At 34.2% G+C, this 11,613-nt stretch overlaps 1 protein-coding gene and 1 long non-coding RNA gene across 2 annotated transcripts; one reads left to right on the forward strand and one right to left on the reverse strand.

The window, feature by feature from the left end:
- The first annotated feature begins 6,667 nt into the window (after positions 1-6,667).
- LOC105967348 (3'-5' exonuclease) lies at positions 6,668-7,490 on the forward strand. Its single transcript, XM_012991949.2, has one exon. The coding sequence runs from the start codon at positions 6,724-6,726 to the stop codon at positions 7,411-7,413; it is 690 nt and encodes a 229-aa protein (XP_012847403.2). The 5' UTR covers positions 6,668-6,723; the 3' UTR covers positions 7,414-7,490.
- A 426-nt stretch (positions 7,491-7,916) lies between these two features.
- Positions 7,917-8,444, reverse strand: LOC148770690 (uncharacterized). The gene is made up of 3 exons (XR_016031280.1): positions 8,389-8,444; positions 8,146-8,339; positions 7,917-8,062 (listed from the first exon to the last, which is right to left on the reverse strand). It is a non-coding gene; the product is annotated as an uncharacterized LOC148770690 (long non-coding RNA).
- Positions 8,445-11,613: the final 3,169 nt, after the last annotated feature.

Here is an 11,613-nt window from a genome sequence, read left to right on the forward strand (position 1 = left end):
CTGCCTATGGCCTTCTTTCCAGCAGGAAGAGTCTCCAAAGTCCAAGTATTATTGTTCTCCAAAGCCTGAATTTCTAATCTCATTGCTTCTCTCCATTTCTCATCTTTCATAGCCTCAGAGAATCGTGTGGGTTCAACACCTATATCAATTTGAGCCACGAAGGCTCTATGCCTAGCAGAGAATTTACCACATGTCACATAATTAATTATGGGATAAAGGGAAGTACCTGAGGATCCTTGTTGTGAGTCGAGTGTAGGGCGTGCGGGGTCATGCGAGCATCGAGCATTGTATGTAACAAAATCTTTCAACAAAACAGACGGCTTACGGTGTCGGTGACCCCTTCCCAGATTTTCTTTGGGCGCCGCAGCCGCCACATCTTCAGCAATATTAGTGGCTTCCCGATCCACCGTTTCTACTGCTTCATTTTGTTCGTCGCTTTCCCTAACATCACTTGCCTCGTCGCTCCCCCTCTCCCTAACATCACCTGCCTCGTTACTCCCCCTCACTTCGTCGGTGTCATCATCGAGGACATTATCAACTGTCTCTCCAACCAGATCGCGAGATTCTGGTTCAACGTTCGTCTTATAAGGAAATACATGTTCAGAAAATACAACGTCACGGGAAACAAAGAATTCGCCGGTTTTTATGTCGAAAACTCGCCATCCTTTCTTCCCATGTGGATAACCCAGAAAAATGCACTCTCTACTGCGTTCACCAAATTTATCTTTGTTGCGATCAACCCGATGTGCATAACATAGACAACCAAATGTCCTCAAAACGCCATATTGTGGCAACTCTCCAAACAACATCTCATATGGAGTTTTGCCGCCAAGAAGTAAAGACGGAGTCCTATTTATTAAGTAACTTGCTGTCAAAACACACTCACCCCAAAATCGTATTGGTAAGTGTGCCTGGAACATCAACGCTCGAGCCACATTCAAAATATGTCTGTGTTTGCGCTCCACTCGACCGTTTTGCTGAGGTGTTGCGACACATGATGTTTGGTGCAAAATTCCTTGTGCTTCAAAATATGATCTTAGGCATAGGAAATTCTGTACCATTATCACTGCGTACAATTCTAACCTGCTTCTGAAATTGTCTATCAACCATGACACAAAATTTTTTAATTGTTTGTTCAACTTCTTTCTTATCGAGTAACAGATAAATCCAAACAGCTCTCGAAAAATCGTCAACAATAGTCAAAAAATAGACAGCACCACAAGTCGAAGGTGTCCGATAAGCACCCCATAAATCAACATGAATTAAAGCAAAACAATCAACGGCTTTATTATTACTTGTAGGAAAAACTTCTCGAGTCTGTTTTGCTCGCAAACAAATATCGCAAGAATCTGTATTAGTGTGATCACTACTACCACTCTTAACTACTGGAATAAAAGATAACAACTTCTTGGACGGGTGTCCTAATCTTCGATGCCACAATTCTCGTTCATCCAAACCGCTCGCTTTACATGCTCGTGCTGTCGGAATTGCTCGGAAGAAATAGACCCCGTCGCACTCTTCACCCGCTCCAATCAGGATCCTCGAGGTGCGGTCCTGTATCACACATAACTTATCGGTGAAAGTAATAATACATTTTAGTGCTTTCAAAAATTTAGACACGGATATAAGAGTGCAGGTCATAGTCGGAACAAACAAAACATTATTCAAATAACGACCGCTTCCTAGGCATAATTTGCCTTCTTTCAAAGCAATTGCATTTTCTCCATCAGGAAGTTCCACTGGAGTCGGTGTTATTTCACAGACATGGGATAACAGTTCTAAATTTCCAGTCATATGATGAGAGGCGCCCGAGTCTACGATCCATTCATCATAATTTTTCTTACCGGAAAGTCGTTCACCACCATTTTTACTTGAATTCAACATTGCAAGTAGCGTGGCCCATTGCTCTCCACTAAGGTTGGGGAAGGCCTGCCGTTCCGTGTCGAATCGAGTGGCCTCGTTTTCTGTTGGCACACGAGTGACATTTACTCTTGCACCGCCCCCTCTGCCACGTCCAATCAGTCCTCCTCCTCTGCCTCTGGGAGTTCCTTTCTCGTTCCCTCTAGGCCTATCTCCCCACCATTCCGGATAGCCGACAATCTGATAGCACGTTTTAGCATCGTGCCCAGATTTTCCACAATGGGTGCATATCCCTGGTTTCTCTTTGTTGCGTACAGCCGCTGCTCTCGCATGTGATCCCAATTGAGCACTAAAACCCACTGCATCGCCGCGATCTTCGTTGCTCCGGGCAATGTTCCGATGTCGTTCTTCTTGAATTATCATCGCGTAGGCTCTATTAATATTTGGCAATGGTTCCATGCTCAATATATTAGAGCGTATTGTTCCGTACATCACATCATCCAGCCCCATCAAGAATTGATGAACCTTCTCCTCGTCTCGCTTCTTTTCCAGTGAAGAGGAGATGTTGCACTTGCAACCACTACACCTACACTCGGGTATAGGTTCGTAATTCACCAGTTCGTCCCACATCATCTTTAGACGTCCGTAGTAAGTCACTACCGCTTGCCCTTGTTGTTTACACGCTGCAAGATCAGTTTTCAATTGATGAACTCGAGCGCCGTTTCCGATAGAAAATCGTTGGCGAAGATCCTCCCACAGGTCCTGCACGTTCTCCATATAGCTGATGGTGGATCTCAATGATGGTTCGATCGTATTGATGATCCAGGCAACCAACATCGAGTTTACCATCCACCAGTCCTCCATCTCTGAAGAGTCCTCTGCTGGTTTCGTTAGGGTTCCGTCGATAAATCCGAGCTTTTTCTTTGCTCGAAGTGAATTGCGCATCGATCTCGCCCATTCCTCATAGTTCTCTCCTTTCAGTTGAACCGGCGAAATCAACGATCCGGGATTATCAGAAGGGTGAAGGTAGTACGGTGAGACAACCGACTGCCCCTTGCTGGTTCCTTCGCCGGTCACCGTAATCTTCTCACCACCAGTCATCTTCTTCTTCTTTTTTTTTTTTTTTTTTTTTTTTTTTGATGACTATACGTTTGGCTCTGATGCCATGTTAAAACCTTTTGGAGAAGAAATCTTGTTCTCTTATTAAACGTAAAGCCCCTTTATATAGGAGTTACAAGGAATCCAAATCATATAGGATTCTATGTTACCATGCAAAACAAACTACCTAAAATACAATAATAATAATAAACGTAAATACATATAACTTATATATGTATCTCAATAAGAAACTAAAATCCATTAACAAATTAAACAACAAATAGGTTGTAAGAATGTAGAGTGTACAACACTAATTTCTACAACCCTCACTATAATGAATAATTTGAATCAAGAATGATAATAGTATACCATTAGTTTCATTTGAGCACTACCACTGCAACTCTGAGTTATCAATCTTCAACAAATCACATACATGAAAGTTTAAACCTTTAATTCACAACTAACACGCTCAAAATTACTACAGTTAATAAATCCCTCATAGGATCGAAACAGTACACATGCACAGCTATATCACATACACATAATTTATCGTGACTAAGAGAAAACATAGGCAATACCAACTGAAGCAGGTAAGAAATTACAACATAAAAACAATTTTTTTGGCCAAAAAAAAAAAAGAAAAAAAGAAAAACCACTCAATTTCCGTGGATACGGAGGATTTGAGAGTTGCATTTCGGCCTCTTCCGCCGATTCTATAACATTCTCTCTTTTATATATATATATATATATATATATATATATATATATATATATATATATATATATATATATATATATATATATATATATATATATATATATATATATATATATATCCGATCCTATAAAATCTAAAGGGGCAGAAATATGCTCTTTTTCGGTTTTTTCTATTACCGATTGGTTAACATAGGGAAGTTATCAGACAATCGTGTAATTATGCGTGAACATGTGGATTTTTTTCTTTTTTTTTTTTCCAAGTTAGTGCGGTCATGTTTTCAGTTTCTTATGTCATGGGTGGTTTTATTTCTTTTCAAATTTTCATCAAACGAACAAAAAAAAAAACGCAAAACATGAAGAAACCGAAAGGGAAACAAACATATGACAAATTTTGAATTGACAAATTTACCCTTAGGTTTAGGTTTAGGTTAAAGGTCAAAATATCTTCCTTTTATATATAAGATTTTGGGTTTTTACCGTATACAGTATGAAAATTTTAGTATTGTTTTCATGGGTAAATTACAATCACCCCCTGGAGTATACTTAAATTACAAAACCTCTCCTTCTGTTTGGGTAATTACAAAAACCTCCCTTAACTATAAATCTTCTTACACACTCACCCTTGCGGTTTCAAATTTAGTGGAATCTTCGAGATTATATGGAATATTATCACTTTTGTACCCGTTTTATCCCATTCAAACTCCACATTTTGAAGCAAGATGATCGTAATATGTATTTTTTGACTTGTATATATGAGATTGTGGGACATCAGAAATTGTATTTTTACACAAAACGAGTACAAACTAGAGCACATTCCACAAAATCTAGATGATTATGTTGAATTTAACACCATAAGGGTGGAGATGTAAGAAAAAATCATAGTTAAGCGGTAGATGTAATTATCCAAACAATAGGGGTTTTTTCGTAAATTGACCATACCTCAGGGGTGGTTGTAATTTACCCTTGTTTTCATTTATTGTTTACACAGTTAACACCGTTCTTAATAGTAAGCATATGTTTGTACTAATAAAATCATCAATATATCCAAATATGCTGCTTCAATTAACATTTTTTGGAAGACATGTAAATTCCCAATTAAGTTGAACTTTATTAAGCATCAATTTTTATTCCGCACAGGTCTAATTACTAGTTAGTATTAATAGGATTATGATTAGTGGTTAGTAATAGTATTAGGATTATAATTAGTATTAGGACTTGGATTAAGATTATGATTAATATTAGTATTGGTATTATTATTAATAGTGTTAGTATTATATATATTAGTATTAGTATGATTAATATTAGTATTAGTATTATTATTAATAGTGTTAGTATCAATACTCTATTTTATTTTTTATTTTTTTAGTTTGAGAATAAGAAGAAAGAACCATATAGTAAAATTTATGTTAGGGCGAATGGCAAAAAGGCCCATCACATGGGACTTAAATACATTTTAGTCTATAAAAAAAACAGTCTCTCAATTAAATCCATCCCCATGTCTTTAGTCTAAAATACCCTCCATAATATAATTCTTATTAATTCCACCCATTATGCTCTAACTTCCTTAATATTACACATTGACCCTGGATTTAAACAAATATATCACATTAACCCCCAAAAATTATTTTTTTTAGAAAATAATTTTTTTTCTGAAATGTTTTTTTTTCCAGTCAGATTCTCGCGTTGACTTTTTTTTTTTATTGAAAACCCTTTTTTCCTGAAATTTTGTTCCGGTCGGTCTCCGCCGTTGACTTTTTCTTTTTCTTTTTCTTTTTTTTTTTTGAAATTTTTTTCTTAGAAAAAAAATATTTTAATTAATATTACTGTCTTGGCTACTAAATTACTGTCTTAGACAGTAATATTACTGTTTGGGACAGTAATATTATGAATATTATTTTCACGAACAGTAATATTGTTAATATTATTGTCTAAGACAGTTAAATTACTGTTGGAGACAGTAATTTAGCAGCCAAGGCAGTAATATTAATTAAAATAATTTTTTTTTTAAATATTTAAAAAAAAAAAGTCAATTAACTGTTAAATTACTGTCTCTGACAGTTAAATAACTGCTGGAGACAGTAATTTAGCAACGAATACAGTAATATTAATTAAAAGTATTTTTTTAATAATAAAAAAATCAATTAACAGTTAAATTACGGTCTCCGACAATTAAATAACTGCTGGAGACAGCAATTTAGCAACGAATACAATAATATTAGTTAAAATATTTTTGAAGAAAAAAAAAAGAAGTCAATTAACAGTTAAATTACTGTCTCCGACAGTTAAATAACTGCCGGAAACAGTAATTTAGCAGCCAAGACAGTAATATTAATTAAAATATTTTTTTTAAGAAAAAACATAATTATAAAAAAAAAAAAAAAAAGTCAATGGCGGGTCAAAATTAGGGTCAAAATTGAAATTATGGTTAAAATTAGTTTAATTGATGAAATTTGGCTAAATTGGGTGTAAATCATGAAATTGGAGTTGAATTGGATTTCAATGAATTAGGGGTAATTTTGGTATATATATGAAGGGATTTTCCTTATTTGCAAATAAGTTTGAATGAGCTAGATTTATTTGAAAAACGAAAAAGTTGGATGTCCCTCTTTTAATTAAGTGCCCTTGTCATGGGCCTATTTGCCATTTGCCCTTTACGTTAATTCCTTTATAATTTATATATAAAAAAAAACGTCCTTTTATAGTTAATGTTAAAACATTAATTAAAAGAATTATTTAGATATTTTAATTGTACACAAATTCATTGTTAACGTGTCAAATATTACTTCTGTTGTTATTTAGTATCTTTTTATTTGGTAATAATCTGTACCATGAGATATTTTCCCTTTTTTTTAAAGTTTTTTAATTCCAAATTATACTTGAACTCAACTTCTTTTTACTTAATTAATAGATTAGAACTAGGTTTCCTTTTGAATAATTTCCCGTCCTTATATATAGCTGCTACCCACATCTCTTCTCTTCAAAACTTCAAACATCAATTTTCATACTTCGATCTGAATATTCATCAATTTCTCTATTATTTTATCTCCCATGGCCATGTCTACAACTCAAGCTCGCCGAAATCTTTTCTCGGTCCCTTTTTACAACGAATGCATCCACGTAACAGTAACAAAAGAGGCCCGACAAGTACATGAATGGATTCTTTCGATATGCAGTATTCACATCGATTTCCCGAAGAATCTTTTAATAGGTCTTGATACCGAGTGGCTGCCAAATCTAAACTCAGGCGAAAACCACCCTATCGCTATACTCCAACTCAGCATCGGCAACCGGTGCCTCGTCTTTCAACTTCTTCACGCAGACTTTATTCCGGTTTCGCTCCACGCCTTTTTAGCCGATCCTCGCCACACGTTTTGTGGGGTCGGTATCAAAGATGACGTGGACAAATTATACGATCATCACAAATTACGCGTGGGAAAAATCGCGGATCTGAACGATCTTGCAAGACTGGCGACGATCAACAGCCAAAGTGGAAACGGAGGGTACAAATACATGGGATTGAAGAAGATGGCGTATGCGGTTCTTGGAAAGAAGATGGAGAAGCCATTGAACGTGACGCTCAGTAAGTGGGACGCTGTGGAACTCGATCGTGAGCAAATTGAATATGCAGCCATTGATGCGGTAGTTTCTTACCAACTTGGTTATACACTGTGCTCGCCGATTTATCGTCCGCAGCCAGGCTTTATCGTAGTTGGACGACCTGGATTGTTATTAGTTTAGGGGACAATTTTGGATGTTCTTCACGTGTATATTATATATTTTTTCTCTTTCGTTGCTAATTGCTAAATAAGAAAAGGGATATATCGAATTTATGTTGTTGTTTACATTTTTTTATCAATGGTCAAGTTTAAAAATTCAGTTTATTTTAAGGCTTGCAGGCACATGAAAAATTAATTCGACATACCAGATTAAGAGTTGTTTCCTACTTAAAAAATAATATATATATATATATTTGATTAGTTATAAAGAAGTAAAGAACTAGAAGAAGTAAAAAATATCAGATGACTAATGATAAAGAAAGAAAATTATTTGTTCAATTCTGAATTTATGATGATAGCAGGATCTAAGATGGAGGGAAGAGTTAATGATGGATAAATATACAAATTAAGCAAACTAAATGAATTGTTGATCTACAAATTAATGAATTGTAACTAAAAATACTTTTCTTTTTGTTTTTTCGTTTCGAAATTCCCTCCTTTGTTATGGGGTAATTGTGGTGCTAATTTGCATGTTTAATAGAAAAGAGCTGTCCTACTTCTATGATGGACAGATTCTAACGTATTTTCTCATTTCTTAGATAAATAATGGGATTATGATCCAATCTTACTTGGAATAGTGGATACTACTACTTCACCCATCTGAAGTCGATCTGCAAAAACAATGAAGAATAAATCGAAAAACAAATTTAAACGATCGGAGAGATGAAGGAAAGTGGAAGGGGAAGATTCACACAGAGAATGGTGGTTTTTCCGGCATTGTCAAGGCCAAGGACTAAGATTCGAAAACAGGCGCGTGAAAACAATTTCCGGCATTCCCTCCTCTCTTTCTCCGGTCAAAGAATTTCACGAAATCTAACTCTGTACAGAACAAATTTCAAAAAACCCTAGATCGGATCGGAGCAGAGAAACAACTCCCTCTTATCTTCCCTGCGGATGAATGAAACCCAAATTACCATCAAAACTAGGGCAAAATTACCGTCGGAAAAGTGGAGGGGGCCGCCCGCCTGAGAGGAAACCGGTGAAATCAATAGGATAAAGAAATAAAATTATTTGTTCAATTGTGAAATTATGATGATGGCAGGATCTAAGATAGGAAGGAAGAGTTAATGATGGAGAAATCTACAAATTAAGCAAGCAAACTAAATGAATTTTTTATCTATAATCATGTAATTAAAAATACCTTTTTTTTCCTTTCGAATTCCCTCCTTTTTTATGGGGTAATTGTCGTGCTAATTTGCATGTTTAATAGAAAAGAGCCGTCCTAATGTATTTTCTCATTTCTTAGATAAATGAAATGTCTGTACACATGTACATATGGAGATTGTAGTGTAACTTGTAACTTTCAAAAACACGTGTTATTAATTTCTCGTATGTTACTCGAATCACCAATACGAGCTTTTTTCGATTTGAATTATCCGCAGAATGCCTTAAGATAGGATCGTCGTTGGTCCTTCGGTCACGCTTTGGACATCGCCACCGGGATCGCATTGTACAACCAAAGAAGAGGTAGCTAAGTTTCTCGTTGTATTATACAGAAGAATGAAACTTTATTTTATCTAGTTCGATATTTGTTTTTTTATTTCTTCAGATCTATCCATAGGGTTGATTTTGGGAATATGAGGAGTAATGGTGGTGGAGAATCTTTGAATTATGAGTGAGATTACCGTTGAAGAAAGTGAGATTATGAGTGAGATTCTTGGAAGCTTCTAACCTCTCTCTCTCTCTCTCTCTCTCTCTCTCTTCTTCGTCTTTTCCGTTGACAGTAGAAACTTTGAAATTTCAGCTGAACAATTTAATGAATCCAAGCTTTAAAATTTGTATAGTCTAAATAAAACGAACCCACCCAACATAATCAGGTAAGTTTAAAAAAAGAAAAGTTAAATTTGTATTTTTGTGGTCTAAAATCTAAATTGATGAAATTGAAGTTCAATTCGGGTTACAATTAGGAATTTTGTTTAAAGTGTTGAGTGTAATTTTGTCATATACATTAATTTTGCATTTATTTATAATACATATTAAATTGATAAACTTATTGACGAAAGAAATATAACCCCTAAACCTAAAATAATAAGGGACTTACTTTTTGGGTTCCTAAAATTGCTATTTGCAACTCATTCTTACTTTTTTTTTCTTTCTCTGGAAAAAATTATTCTCGTCACTAATTTAGCCTAAAATCATCTTTGTTGAAGTGATATACGAACACAAATGAGTTCATCGGATGAAGATCGTGATACACATCACAACGAGGTAAAAAATTCGACATTTCGTTCGAAAAATCTGGACAAAAAAGGTGAAAGCCCAACCCGGATGCCCGAAACTATTTTACACGCCCAAGTTGGGCGTGTAAACCATCAACCCACGCCCAAACCGGGCGTGCAAAACAGCTTTCGGCGCTCGGCTTAGGCGTTCGGCCCCCCTCCCCCGGTTTTTTTTGCTTTCTATTTTTTTTATTAATTTTTTTATGTCTTTTTCAGGAAAACCAACACAATGCGATGTAGACGTCAAACGTGGGATATTCTAAATAGTGTTTGATTAGTTTAGTTTTATCGGATTTAATGTATTATTGTATTTTATTATGTCAAGTTTAGTACTTTATTATGTCGAACTTAGTACTTTATTGAAATAAGTAAAATTGACAAACTTAGTACTTTATTACGTCGAACTTAATATTTTATTATGTCGAACTTAATATTTTATTATGTTGAACTTAGATTTTTATGGTATTGGCAAATCCAAATATAAGAGATATTTAAATAAGTAAAATTAAAATTATAAAAAAAATTATAAAAAAATTAAAATTATAAAAAAAAAAGATATTGAAATAAGTAAAATTGAAATTATAAAAAAATATTGAAATAATTAAATTGAAATTATATAAAAAAAAAGATATTGAAATAAGTAAAATTGAAATTATAAAAAAAAGATATTAAATAAATAAAATTGAAATTATAAAAAAATTATTGAAATAAGTAAAATTGACATTATAAAAAAAAAGATATTACATAAGTAAAATTGAAATTTTAAAAAAAATATTGAATTAAGTAAATTAAAATTAAAAAAAAAAAGAAAAAAGAAAAAACACTGCTGAACGCTCAGACCGGGCGCTCAAACCGGACCCGGACGCCCAAACTGGGCGCCGATACTGTAACTGAACGCCCAAACCGGGCGTTCACCGGTATTTTGCACGCCCAAACCGGGCCTGAAAAATGCTGGTGAACGCCCAGTTTGGGCGTTCACTGTGCACAATTTTCCCCCAAAAAACAACCATAAAATTCGATTTTTAGGGTTGTTTAACATGCAATTACAATCAAAATTTCCTACCCAATGCAATTAAAACGTTTAGGAGTTGAAAATTTCTCCAAATTTCGATGAATTTGGCTTGATTTGGCTTCAATTCGAATCTTTTGAATTTTTTGATTTATTTTTTTAAATTATTTTTTTATTTAGGGAGAGAAAGCTTTTTGAGGTATGAGTTGCAAATAGTAATTTTCAGAACCCTAAAAGAATTTCACAATAATAAACAAGTTGGTTAGGTACTTATGCATAAAAACCCCTATTAACTATATTACAGTTTAACACCGTAATATTGTTATATTACTCTCTACCATTGTAATATTAACACAACAAAAATTACTATTATTGTGTAATAGAATAATATTAATATGTTGACTGTTCAACAAAGGCAAACATAATAAAAAGTCAAAAGAATTAATATTGATGTGGTTGACAGTACAGTAAAATTATTATGTTTACAGTAATATTATAATAGTGGACAGTAATATTATTACGTTAAATAGGTCAACAAATCAAGCAATATAAAAAGAGACAAAAAAAATATTCATGTGGTTGAAAGTAATATTATTGTATGTTACAGTAATTTTACCGTCAACGACAATAATATTATTAGGTTAACTAGTCAACAAATCAAACAAAAAAAAGACAAAAAAATAATGATTGACGTGGTTGATAGAAATATTATTGTGTTTACAGTAATTTTACTGTCAACGCTCAGGCGGGCGTAAAAATGAAGGGATTAAAATTTTAGGAAAACAAATCAACGCTGGAGACCAGCGCTGATCGCCGTCAACTTCGGAAACCGACGGTGTAAAAAAATATATAAAAAAAAAAAGAAAAAGTCAACTCCGAAGACCGGCGGTGAAAAAAGCAGACAAAAAAAAAAAGGTCAATGCCGGAAACCGAC

This window comes from Erythranthe guttata, chromosome 5 (assembly GCF_056151865.1).
Source record: "Erythranthe guttata isolate IM_541 chromosome 5, IM_541, whole genome shotgun sequence".
NCBI classification, from domain to species: Eukaryota; Viridiplantae; Streptophyta; class Magnoliopsida; order Lamiales; family Phrymaceae; genus Erythranthe; species Erythranthe guttata.

Bases quoted from the DNA above. Each gene is read 5' to 3' on its own strand.
- LOC105967348 (XM_012991949.2), top strand. From the start codon at position 6,724: ATGGCCATGTCTACAACTCAAGCTCGCCGAAATCTTTTCTCGGTCCCT.